This window comes from Terrapene carolina, unplaced genomic scaffold (assembly GCF_002925995.2).
Source record: "Terrapene carolina triunguis isolate 2854851 unplaced genomic scaffold, T_m_triunguis-2.0 Scaffold58, whole genome shotgun sequence".
NCBI lineage: Eukaryota > Metazoa > Chordata > Testudines > Emydidae > Terrapene > Terrapene triunguis.
Genome location: NW_020664409.1, coordinates 87,289,470 through 87,303,135, shown reverse-complemented (window position 1 = coordinate 87,303,135; position 13,666 = coordinate 87,289,470). Strand labels below are relative to the sequence as shown.

The following is a 13,666-nucleotide window of genomic DNA, read 5'->3' as shown; positions in this document are numbered from 1 at the left end:
GGCTGCCAAGCTGCTGAGACTACTGCACTAATCTTCAATTGTAGATACTCAATTGTAGTGAGTATCTTCCACTTCAGAAGTAGAAGGAATTTTTTGGCCATTAATAAAGCAGCTCTCAGGATTTAGAGCTCTTGAAGTGGGGAGATCATAGTTTAAGGTTGCTATTATTATGCCCAGGGGAAAGATGCAGGGGGCTGAATGAGATTGAGGCCAGCAACTAAATGATTTTAAATCTTTATCATCTTTCCAAAAAATTCATACCTGTCTACCATCTCCCCAGACATATATAACAGGATTCCCCTGCAAATTTGGCATCACCAGCATATGTTACAATCTGTCTAGCCCAGAGGGGATTTATAATGTTCTGTGTGATGAGATTCCAAATGTCCATCTTTTTATGTCTAGTTCAGTCATCCAGATGTTAGGCACAATAGCAAGATTACACTTCTCCGTTAATATGAGGAAGGAGGCGGCTATTTGGAACAGTAGGTCTCTGATCCAAAAGACAGTCGAAAAATATATGTGGGAAATGGGGAAGACGTTCTGAAATTCTCTAGGAATGAAGGATTCTCAGACACCAGGGATGAAAGGCTGGGAGTTTTGCCACTGACTTTTTTAAGGGACAGGATTTCACCCCATGGTGGTTGAGGAACTGTTAGTACTTTTTTTCTGTTCTGTTTAGATTCTAAGTCCTGAAGGGATGACCAGGGCCAGTATAATGTGACTGTCTAGGGGAGGTGGGAATTCTATATTTTCAGGGAGAAATAGGTGACCATCTTTCTCCGCCAGGTTGTTTTATGATTATGGTGTTTTTAAGTAAGAGCTGATTTAAGCTTTTCAGATGTCTGGAATGGTAAAAGAAGAAGTAGGTGACATTTTTCAAACAACAGGTTTGTTGTTGTTGTTGTTGTTGTTGAAAAGGGCCTTTCTTCTGAAATGAAAAATAGATTATCTTAAAAATATGTCTCATGACAATTTTATTGGTATTTATTTTTGTATACGTCATAAAACTTGTTTGTTTACTGAGACCCCAGTTTTCAGTCACTGAAAAAGTCAGTCATGGTTTCAATTTAAAAAATATTGTAACATTGTCTAAATGAAATACTTTGATTCGTCAGTTTGAAATGACACTTTGTTTCACAAATTTCTTTCTTTGTACTTAAAATACATCAAAAACATTTAAAAATGGTTAAGATCAAAACAAAACATTTTGATTTTTGTCAAAACAAAACCTTTTGTCTGACCCAAAATGGGACTGAGGTAGTTATTTTTCAGAATTGTCAGAAAATCAAAAAAATCACACAACTCTAGCTCAGAGTAGTCCTGGTGAACAAGGATTGGTAGGGAGGATGGAGGCCCTGCCTCCTCTCTGGCCCCTTTTTCAGCATCCTCCTTTCTGGGGTAGAGTAGGAGTGAGCAGTTCCTGTGCTTCTCAAAATGTCTTCCGAAGTCTTGCACAGCCCTGCAAGGAGGGGCAGAGTCTTCTTAGGTATCCTTACATCTCTATATAGGTGAGGAAAGAACTCATGCCATCTGGCTGAAAGAAAGGTGGCATCAGCCTAGATATGGGACAGTGCTTGGGGGAGACTCTGGAATTCTTTTGACCCTGATGCACTAAAGGTGAATGTGCTGGTTCTCTAATAGAAAAGTTATAGGAGAGGGAAGAATGCCTACCTGAGGGGAACCGCTCTCTTTCTGTTGGAAGTTCAGGGACTCTACTTCAGATCTGTGACTCAAGCCCTGTGTTAGACTTCTGTTGATTTGAAATGTAACCAGTAATAGTTAGCTACACCTATTGAACCATAGAGGAGAATTTACCCCTTTTGGAAGGCATGTTGCTCTCAAATGGGGTTCTAATCAAGTGGGAGAGGATATTTTACTTCATAGTATGGGCACATAGGAATTCCTCTAGGAAGTCATTGAATTGGCCACAATATTTTAAGCCAGTGCCAACAAATACTGGAACAGAACTGGCCTCTTTCATCCCTGCTCCCTGCAAGAGGGATGAATTTAGCCCAATATCTTCAGAAGAGCTTAATTGTCTTTGTTATAGCTTTAAAATGGTTATGAATAATAGATTAGAAGCTAAATTCCTAAAAACATCTTCTCTTGTATGTAGTTTTATTTATTAGAGAAATTCTATAATTTCAACATATTAGTGCAATTTCTGATAAGCTTGCAGAAAGGAAACACTCCAACACTACTTCTTGTCGATGAATAACAAAGCAATTGAAGAACACTTTAAGTGCTTTGAGGCACAAAGGTGAAATGAAAAGGCAATGTGGCTAATTTTAAGGAATCTTGACTCTACTGAAAGTTTTAAGAGCAGATCTGAACAGTGTTTATTTTTTACATTTTACAAAAATAGGATCTGTAACATTTTAGCAGTGTTTACATTGTTCCACTGGGCATGTCTGCTGCTTTTATGGAGCCAAAGAGCTTAGTTTAAATGTAGAGAAAGGGTGATTGAGGAAAATGGAAGGAAGGAAGAGAGAAGAGAACCCCAAAATATATAAATATTGCTCTTGGGAGAATATTATTGTAGAATTGGAATGGATAATTGTATTTGGTTTTACTTTTCCCTGCCTTCTTTTGAAAATGGGCAGCCACCATACTAGAAAACAAAGTTGCTGGCATTGTTGAAAGCTAGCTGTAAGAAGTGATATTTCAGGAGAGGTTTGAAAGAGGGGAGAAAGTTGTGAATTACCTAAAGGTGGAAACTATGGAAGCATTAGGTATGGTTGAAAAAGGTGCAGAATTGAAAGTAGGAAGAAGCAATTAAAGTCCTGAAGGGAAATGCAAAATGGAGGACATGGAAGAGAACAAGAGTAAATGCAATCTGATAAATAGATGGGAGAGAACTGGGTAGAGCCTTGACAGTGAGTTGAAGTGTGAACTTGGTATGAAGAATGAAAGTCAGTAAAAAAGACAGGTAGGAAGTGAGGTTTATTTCTATGATAGCACAATGTTCTGGAAGGAATGGAGGAGAACTAGGGCATGAGTCAGGTTTTTAGCAATAGAATCAGAGAAAATGGGTTGATTTCAAGATGTTGCAAGGAGAAGGTGACTGGGTTTGGTGAGAGTATGTATTAGCGGGAGGGAAGAACAATAGAGAGGAGTCCAAGAGGGCACAAAGACTGCATGTCCTGATTAAAGGGAGGACAGGGGAGTTAAAACTAATAGAGCAATTGAGAAGAAAGAAAAGTTTAGACAGAAATGTGGTTTAGTAAGAAATATGAGAGATTTATTTTGAAAAAGTAGTGGGTCATCCATGGAGAGAGAGGAGATGAGAATAGACAGAATGGGATGGATTTATTTCTCTAAGGCAACTGTCACTGACATGTAAGTGCTGAGATCGAACTTCAGCCATAAAGCTAGATTTATGGCACATCTGGTGTAAAAGTGTTAGCTGAAACCATGGGAGCAAGTGAGAACACCTACGAAGCAAGTGTGTGTGTGGGGGGAAAGGAGCGGAACAAGCATGAATACATGAACACCACCAACACGGAAGGAGGGAGAAAGAAGAATTATTGAAAGTGGCACTGAAGGAGAATTCAAAGGAGTAGGAGGAGACTCAGAAGAGTAGTCACACCAAAATTCATTGAAGAGATGTTCCTTGAGGAGAAGGGATTGGTCCATGTTATCAAAGGCAGTAGAGAGACCAAAGGCAGAGTGTAGAACAGTGTGGCTTACCCCTGGCAAGGAGAAAGACAGTTGGTTGAGTAAAGGGGGTGGAAGCTAGTCTGAAGAGGATCAGAGTCTTGGGAATGGAATTTTGGTTCTATGAGTAGACAGATTTCTGAAAGAGCTGGAAGGTGGTGCAGTGGAATAAGGATGATGTGACTAAGGGAGGGTTTAAGGATAGGAAACACAATGTGTGCTTGAAGATGAATGGTAATAAGACAGAAGAAAGAGTGAGAAGCTGGAGATAAGAAAGAGGTTGGAAGGATGGGGATGTGTATTACAGATGTAGAGACCTTAAACATAAAGACTGGGATAAAGGAGGGCATATATGAGAAGAAAGCAGAGGCATGTGGAGAACTCATGTGCTACTGAATAGGTTCAATTTTGTCCTAACATTAATGTGGCAATATTCTGGGTACAGATGCAGCAGTAAAAAGAGACAGAGAAGGTTTTGTGTTTAGGACCATTTTTAGCAATTGATTAACTGTTTTGTTCTTGGGTTTTTTTGTATTGTAATCAGTGTGACTGAATCGACCACATGTTATGACGATGGATGCCGCTATAAAACTGGTTAAGCAAAAGAGCAGTTCTTGGAAGGCAGGGAGATTGCATGTGCGTGTTTGTGTGTGAGAGAGAGAAAGAGAGAGAGCACTTTTTTTGGCTAGGAAGAGGGTAGAACTGAAAAAGAAAAATTAATCTTGTAGTGGGCAAAGTTAGAGTAGTCATTGAATTTTCAGGAACAGGAAGAGCATAGGTGTGGAGTAAGCACATGTTGTCTTCAGAGAGGGGAGTGAAAGATGCAAGTGTAGGGGAGAGGGTAGGATTGAAGAAGCCTATGACCATGGAGCCAACAGAATGGACAATGGACAATCAAGAATAGGACGAAGCTGACAGCACTGGAAAAGTCAGAGTTTGACAAACTGAATGCTGTGGGAGAAATGAAATCTGAGGAAGCATGTGTGAATGACAGATGTTTAATGAGGGAAGGGAAAGGGAACTATGCAAAGGTGGTGAGAGCAAGAACGATGCTCCATGAAGTGCATCAACCATGTTTTTACAATGTAATTAAACATGATCAATGTAAACAATCTTTTGCAAATCGAAAAGTTAGAATCAGAATAAATAAACTGAACTTAATAGAAATAAATATGGGCATATTGTGCTGATTGTATTCATTTTCACATTTAATTAAGTGAATACTTCCCTTTTTACTTAAAGCTTTTGCAGACTTTCTAGTCTGAGGCACCATTCTCTTGAAATGAGAATGAAATAATTTGTAACTAATACTTACATTTTGAATTCTGTGTGCAGCTCTGAGATCTACAGATGAAAAAGACCACAATACAAAAGTGCTAAGTGTTATCACTAATTATGTCTTATGTAAATAATTTAGATGGTTTTTAACATCTAATGAGAGCCAGTTATTAAATAACCTTATATTGTATGTTGAATATTTCCAAGTTAGACCATCGGAGTTGAAGAGTTCAAGTAAAGAAGTATTACCATCTGAATGCAGAGATTAAAGCAGTTGGTGTATAGATTCCATTGACATGTTCTCATATTAAAGGTCAAAAAAGCATAACTAGTCAAAATCAAACTTCAGTTTTGTTTTTGATGCTCCAGAACTGAATAAATGTCTTATGACACAATGTATATTATCATTTTGGTAACCATTAACTCTCTCTGAAAGATAATATAAAATTATGTCGTTTTGCAAAATATGAATAATTAATTGGATGAGGGAAGAATAAAGATGTATATGTCGAAGAAAAAGTAGATTCCTAAAAGATGAAAAATCTGAGCAGAATGAGGCCCAATATTAATAATTTTATGTTCAGTATTAACTGTCACTTAATCTTACATGATATTTCATTGTTTTTCTTCAGTTAAATCCTTATTTAGAATACGATAACTTTCATCTCCTGTTTAGATACAGATTTTTTTCATCATATCCTGTGTATCTCTATATTGTATTTTATAAGCAAAATAATTCTAAAGAAATTGGACAACATATATGCTATCTTTAAGCAAGGGGCAGCACATAGTGGCAGTGCCTCAGGAGTAGACTAGAGACTGAATTATGACTTTGGGCCATCCTTCAATCCTCTCTGGTTCCCACTTTTGCTCTGGAGGGAGGGCTGAAAATCTTCAGCGACCTCTTACTTCGTGCAAGTTGAGGAGGCAAAGTCAAGGCTCACCTATTTGGGTAGGGAGGGGAGTAGCTGTTCTTTCCCTTCCAGCACTGTGATCCACAATGAACTTCTGTGCAGCTTCAGACTGTTTGCTAAAATCTGCTACTGTTTTTAACCAAATGTATTAGTCTATATTATTAGAGCTGGCCCAAAACAAATAGAAAATGCTAGGTGCAGCTCTCCATCGTGTTCTTCCTTTCTTGTGTTCAAAGATGGAGTTCCAGTATAGATGCAATGCTAGAAAGGCTTAAATTGATGGAGATTTTAGAAAACTTGTTACTGGGAAGGTTGTGCTTCCATTAGGGATTCTGTGGCACATAACTAGTAAATAATTCAGCTTTATTTGGTGGAATTTTTTCCATACAAACTATATCCCAAAAGTTTTTAGAGAGGTAAATTATACAGTCTGAGTTAAATAATAAATAAAAGATCATTTTCAGATGAGATTTAAAAACAGATCGAGTTGATGAGGCAGAGATGCAGGATTTGATAAATAAAACAGACTCTTCTGAAAATGGAAGCTGCTGACAGCTGAAAGTGGGCAGGCAAATCTGACATGAAAATGAATCCTCGGAGCTAATTTACAGCAGCTGGTAATACAGTGTGACTCTAAGACCAGACAAGGCAATTCCAAAATGCCTTCCCCAGAGGAGCTTTCTCTTTCTTTTGGTGTTGTACACCTATGGTATGGTGCTATGCAAAGTAAAATAGTAATAAACGGAGTCCCATAAGTGCCAGCTTCTATCTACCAGTGAGGGAGGTAAACATAGACATAGAAGATAGGAAGAAAATGGATCTGTTCTTCCTACTACTAACCCCAGGGAAATCTATTTTATGGGATGATCACATGATCTTTGTAGAAGATTTCTGCATAATGGTTCAGAGGAAGGGATGGACAAACACACTTGTCAACATGCATGCCTGGGAAAAAAATATTTAATGAGTTAAATCGTATGCATGTGAGCTGTGTGTGTCAATATTTAGCATTTGTCCATATGTTGGCTTTTATAAATCTATTTACTGAGCAACATTACATACACTGAAAATACACAATACAATTAATCATACAATATAAATATATTAAATGTAGCTCATCCCACTTTGAGACATTAAATATCATCCAGCAAGTATAAGAAAATAAAACTAAACCATAATGCACATAATGCACATGGCTCTATGACTCTCAGCCTACCCCGATCCCAAATCCCGGGGAAAGGGAGCTGGGAGATGGATTTAGGAGGAAACCAGGAGGGCTAACAAATCTAATTTGTAATTGATCTGGACTAAGGGGATGCAGGAGTGAATTCCAAAATAAAGGACTCCTCATGCATGATACTCTGCTAGCAGTCCCTTTCCTCATATAATAAAGGAGGTCCAACTCAAGTGCCTTAGCTGTGGCAGTGTGGCACAAGAAGAGTGACAATCTCTCAGGTAATCAGGCTGTGAACTTTTCTTAGTTAATAGTAATACTTTGAGTTCAACCCAGAAACCTATTAGCAGCCAATGCAGTTCCTTACGCACTGATATAATGTGCTCCCAATGGGAAAATCCTTGTAACAACCAGTCGAGACATTCTTTGCTAGTTTCAGTTTTGGAACAGCCCCCCCAAAAGTTAACTACAATAACCTAATTTGGAGGTGACACATATATCATTGGAGAAAGAATATTGTATTAGTCTCTCATGGAAAAAAATACTCCTGACCAGTCATCATTTCGATGCCCAAGAGCAGCCTAGAATCTAATACATAATATGCATCCGTATTACAAACTGTGGTCACAGTTCCTCTGCCAAGAGAGCAAATATAATTTGTCAGTTTTTCTGCCTCCTTTCCCCAACACACTGACACAATCTCAGTCTCTCCTGAATGAAGTCACATGCAGCTAGCTACCCCTTCATTCAAGATTCGACCCAAACTCATTTAGATAGTGGCTTATATCATCTTAATAATGATATCGCTTCTTTACAATGATAACATTAGCTGTGAGGGAATCTGCACTGTTTTCCCCTCTTGAACATTAATTTTTTTCTGTTTGGCTGCTTCAAATATCTGCCTGTTGCCAGGAGTCATGGAAAAGCAACTTCCTTAGAAGATGTTGAAAAAAAAATCACATTTCTGTATAGTTGCTACAAAATGTTGTCCGGAGCCTTCCATATTGCTTGTATGACATTTGACTTCATTATATGTATCTTTCTACAGTACATGGTCATGATATTCTAAGCTTTGTCTCTTCTAAGGTAGCACAGGACAATTACATGTCATGATACTTTATTTTGCTGATTAATAGAGGCCATGAATTCCGTTGGCATATTTTACTGTATATCTGTGTTAACATGTTATTAATCTACTCTTCTTTCTCTTCTTTCAGGGTTTATTTATACCTGTGGTGGAACTTTAAAAGGTCTTAATGGCACTATAGAAAGTCCTGGCTTCCCATATGGATATCCAAATGGTGCAAACTGTACATGGGTAATAATAGCAGAAGAACGAAACAGAATACAGATTGTTTTTCAGTCTTTTGCTCTAGAAGAGGAATATGATTATTTATCATTATATGATGGACATCCTCATCCTGCAAACTTTAGGACAAGGTAAATGATGAACACTATCCTATTAAAATGTATTTTTTCTGTTGCTGTGTTAAATGTATTTAACAAGATCAAAACTGAGGTCTTTTAAGTATGTCTCTTTACTCAGACAAGAAATTGTATAGGTTCTATGAGATGTGCCACCACATTTGTCTAGTGGAAATAGATAAATATTTGTAGCAATGATAGCAAATTTGTTTTTTTTTAAACCTATAGATGTTTTTCTCATTGTTAAAACTAATATTTATCAGCTCGCTTTAACCCCTGGGCTGTGTGCACACAGGCCTGTGTGCAAAGTTCAGTCAGTAAGTTTTGGAGCTTCCAAAGAGATGTTCACGAAAATATGTTCCAGTAGCATGCCCCAGGTGCTTCCATACTGTAAAGGGGAAGAGTTTCAGAGAGATGCATGACTTTTTTTAAAAAAGTATTCTATTGCAATATTTTACCTTGCTGCAGGAGTTCATGTGCATTCTCATTAAGAGCAAACCCCTTTTTACCTTACTTTCACACATAACTTCTGCTTAACTTCTGTACTCGGAAAGATAATAGAGCAAATAATTAAGCAATCGATTTGTACAATCTAGATGATAATAAGGTGATAAGTAACAGTCAGCATAGATTTGTCAAAAACAAATAATGTCAAACCAACCTGATAGCTTTCTATGATAGGGTAACAAGCCTTCTGGATGGGGGGAGCAGTAGATGTGGTAAATCTTGACTTTAGTTAAGCTTTTGATACTGTCTCGCGTGACGGTCTCATAAACAAACTAGGGAAATGCAATCTAGATGGAGCAAAGGTAAGTAAGGTGGGTGCAAAGCTGGTTGGAAAACCATTCCCAGAGAGCAGTTATCAGTGGTTAACAGTCATGCTGGAAGGGAATAACAAGTGTGGTCCTGCAGGGATCAGTTCTGGGTCCGGTTCTGTTCAATATCTTCATCAATGATTTAGATAATGGCACAGAGAGTACACTTATAAAGTTTGTGGATGATACCAAGCTGGGAGGGGTTGCAAATGCTTTGGAGGATAGGATTAAAATTCAAAATGATCTGGACAAACTGAAGAAATGGTCTGAAGTAAATAGGATGAAATTCAATAAGGACAAATGCAAAATACTCCACTTAGGAAGGAACAATCAGTTGCACACATACAAAATAGGAAATGACTGCCTAGGAAGGAGTACTGCAGAAAGGGATCTGGGGGTCCTAGTAGACCACAAGCTAAATATGAGTTAACAGTGTAATGCTGTTGCAAAAAAAGCGAACATCCTTCTGGGATGTATTAGCAGGAGTGTTGTAAGCAAGCCATGAGAAGTAATTCTTCCACTCTACTTCACGCTGATTAGGCCTCAACTAGAATATTGTGTCCAGTTCTGGATGCCACATTTCAGGAAGGATGTGGACAAACTGGAGAAAGTCCAGAGAAGAGCAAAAAAACTGATTAAAGGTCTAGAAAACATGACCTCTGAAGCAAGATTATAAAAATTGTGTTTGTTTATTCTGGAAAAGAGAAGACTGAGAGGGGACATGATAACAGCTTTCAAATACAAAAAGGGTTGTTACAAGGAGGAAGGAAAAGAATTGTTCTTCTTAACCTCTGAGGATAGGACAAGAAGCAATGGGCTTAAATTGCAGCAAGGGAGGCTTAGGTTGGATATTAGAAAAAACTTCCTAACTGTCAGGGTGGTTAAGCACTGGAATAAATTGCCTAGGGAGGTTGTAGAATCTCCATCATTGGAGATTTTTAAGAGCAGGTTAAACATACACCTGTCAGGGATGGTTTAGATAATACCTAGTCCTGCCATGAGTGAAGAGGACTGGACTGGATGATCTCTCAAAGTCCCTTCCAGTCCTATGCTTCTATCTTTGCACTGACTTGGACCTCTAGATATCTTGTGCTGTCAAATTCATGGCCACGTAAAACATGTCACGGACTCTGAAATCTGGTCTCCCCCCATGAAATCTGGTCTTTTGTGTACTTTTACCCTATACCTTTCAGCGTTTCTCAAACTGGGGGTCCCAATCCAAAAAAAAGGGCCATGGGGGCTGTTACAAGGCTATTGTAGGGGGGGTTCATTGCCACATTTACTTCTACGCTGCCATCAGAGCTCGGCGGCTGGAGAGTGGTGGACACTGGCTGGCCACCCAGCTCTGAAGGCATTGCTGCAGCCAGCAGCAGTACAGAAATAAAAGTGGCAATACCATACCACGCCACCCTTATTTCTGCACTGCTGCTGGCAGTGGTGCTGCCTTCAGAGCAGTCAGGAGAGGTTCCTGAAGGAGTGTCTGACCTGCCCCCAGGAGTGGCCCCTGCAGGGGAAGAGGAAGTCCCATCCCTCCATAGCCTTGCAAAGACCAGCAGCTGTAGCCTGGTGTATGGTAGAAGCCCTTAGCTAGGGCACCCCCAGCCCTGCCCCACCCCAGCTCCAGGCCCAGCGCCCTGGCATTCTGGGTTAAAGGGGCCTTGGACTGGCTGGGGAGAAGGGTGTGGGCGCCCAGCTCTGAAGGCTGCTCAGCTGCCAGCAGCAGCGCAGAAGTAAGGGTGTCAATACCTCAACCACCCTACAGTAGCCTTGTGACACCCCCATAGCCTCCTTTTGGTTGGGATTTCCCTGGTTATAACACCATGAAATTTCAGATTTAAGTATCTGAAACTGTGAAATGTTTTATTTTAAAAATCCTGTGACCGTGAAATTGACCAAAAATTACCGTGAATTTGGTAGGGCCCTGCCTCTGTAAATACTGATTTTATTCATTATAATTATTGTAATAACACACGTCCTTCACAAAGAAAATGCAATACCATCACAAAAAGAAAATTAGGTCAGAACAAATTCTCCATCTCAAATTTTTGTGAGGATGAATGCTCTCTGTCACTCGAGTAATATCCAGTTGGGGACTGGATGGTGCATCATGCATGATTGACTGTTTGGCCTCTGTTTGTATTCCCACAGCTGCTTTTATATTTCATGTTGTATCACTGCTTGCAGACAATATAGATATTTAGCTCCAGTCCAGTTTTGAGGCTCTCCTTGAGGTTGAGGAAATCAGGTGCATTGTCTGAAGAAGGTGTAGGTTTGCTCATATGAAGAATAGAGTTAATAAGGTCTCTGTCTTATTTGAGACCTTAATGATTACTTATTAGTAATTTCTACAGTGCCATAAATGAGCATCGTGCTTTACAGAAGAAAAAAGCAGGTGTCTACCCTTAGAAGCTTAAAGTCTAATTTAGTACCACAAGGACTGATAAAGGAGCAGGGAGAGGAGAGGCACAAAGGTGAGTGCTGGTTATTATGGGAAGAAGTAGAAGAAAACATTAAAAGATTGTGGATACTGGATGCATATAACTGGCAAAACTTCCCCATGTAGACAAGCCATGAGAGCCAAATCATTCTTCTATCTTTAATCTATATATTTTTGGGGCTGCAATCCTTGTCCTAAAATAACTTCTTTTTGTCCCCAGACTTTGTTCATATGGGCTGTGGGGGAATGTCACCACTTGTGAACCAACATTCCAGAATCCCAAACCTTATCCAGCTTTGTATTTTATGCTTCTTTTCCAGTCCTAGGCTTGTTCAAAATTTGCAGTTATTAGCACACCTAAGCAATTGTTTTCACATCATTATCTGGCATTAACTGGCTTGGATCCGTATATATGTTGAGTAATAACAGTAGGAAAGTATGGAAGATGTCGCATTCTATTGTTTTTTATTGTATGGTCTCCAATATGTTTGACTATTTTTATGTCAAACTGTAGAGAGAGAAAATTGCCTGAGTACATATTCAATGTACATGAACAGTTTAAGGCTGTGAAGTGAATAAAATTCATTTAATATCTCTCAAGATAGTATATTTTTGAGTCCTCTATTAAGGACCACAGTTGCAGAATGAAAGTATTGTTTCTCCTTTTTGATCTGAGCAGTTAGCCAAAATCCAGGTTTTTGCGAGTTGTTTCCCTTAGGTGGAGACGTGATGACAGTGTCAGATATTTCTCTGATACAATCCTCTTTATTTACCAAGAATGTATATAAAGGATTGTTTCCTTGAATATAGTAGAAATCAAAACAGGAGGCCATTCCTTTGCTAACAGTCCCAAGCCTCTTTCCAGACAGCAATCAACTCCAAAGCTTCTCTCGCACACACAGTTCCATCCAACAATTTCCACCCCATGCATTTGCATTCAGACCCAGAGGAAAACCGTTCAGACTGCCTGGCTCATCTACTCCAGCCTTGCATGTGGCCTGTGTTTTGGATGGTGGCTCCTATTGTTTTTGCATAAAGGAGCTTTTTTTGCATTTATCCTAAATAAAGGGCAGTTACTACACCCACCACCTTCAGTGAGGTTTCAGCATTACAGTATATTTAAAGACTGTGAAATCAGTGACTCCAAAGAAGAAAACTTTATATAAGGTTTGAATATGGCATTTTGCAAATGATCTTCTTTAATTATAGGCAGGGGTTGGAAGCAGCACCCAATATTAAGGTTGCCCAGCACTTCCCATTACACCTCTACCTTGATATAACACTGTCCTCAGGAGCCAAAAAATCTTACCGCGTTATAGATGAAACCGCGTTATATCGAACTAGCTTTGATCCGCCGGAGTGTGCAGCTCCGCCCCTCCCCCCCGATCACTACTTTACCGCGTTATATCCGAATTCGTGTTATATCGGGTCGTGTTATATTGGGGTAGAAGTGTATAAGGCTCTTTATTCAGTTGCTTATAACTTTGCCAGATTTTAACCATTTGATCTGAAATTGTCCATGCTGGATATCTCCCTCATACTGAACTTTTGGAGGGAATAAAAATTTGACCAAAATAATTCAGTCATTTTCAAAAGCAAGGGCAAAGTAAAATGTATTATTTTCCCCATTTTAACAACTTCTGGTGACTCTTGCTTTGAAAAGCTCCTGCACCCAATTCTTTGAAGCAGGGACTTGAAATTTGGCAGGCAAGTGGCATTTGTGTTAAGAATGGTTTTTTTTTTGTCATCCCTGGGGAAATAAATCCAAATTCGGCCAAGTTATACGCCTATGAAAAATCAGTTGGTACTTGCTCAGTACAGAATTCTTAATTTTAGCAGCTAAACTCCTCAAAGAGGCCATCTGCACTGAGCATGCTTCAGCTTGGGGCAGTTACAGCTCTGGGCCAGGGCCAGGTCTGGCAACTGGCAATGAGAGCAGGGAGACTCTACTGTCCTCTCAATG

The 13,666-nt window shown here is 39.2% G+C and overlaps 1 protein-coding gene across 1 annotated transcript in view; it reads left to right on the top strand.

Moving 5' to 3' along the window:
* The window catches only part of CSMD3 (CUB and Sushi multiple domains 3), a 1,099,171-nt gene that overhangs the window by 118,352 nt on the left and 967,153 nt on the right, over positions 1-13,666 (top strand). The window contains exon 2 of the mRNA XM_026659890.1: positions 8,244-8,466. Within this exon, the coding sequence (XP_026515675.1) occupies positions 8,244-8,466 (223 nt within the window). The remainder of the gene's footprint in view (positions 1-8,243; positions 8,467-13,666) is intronic.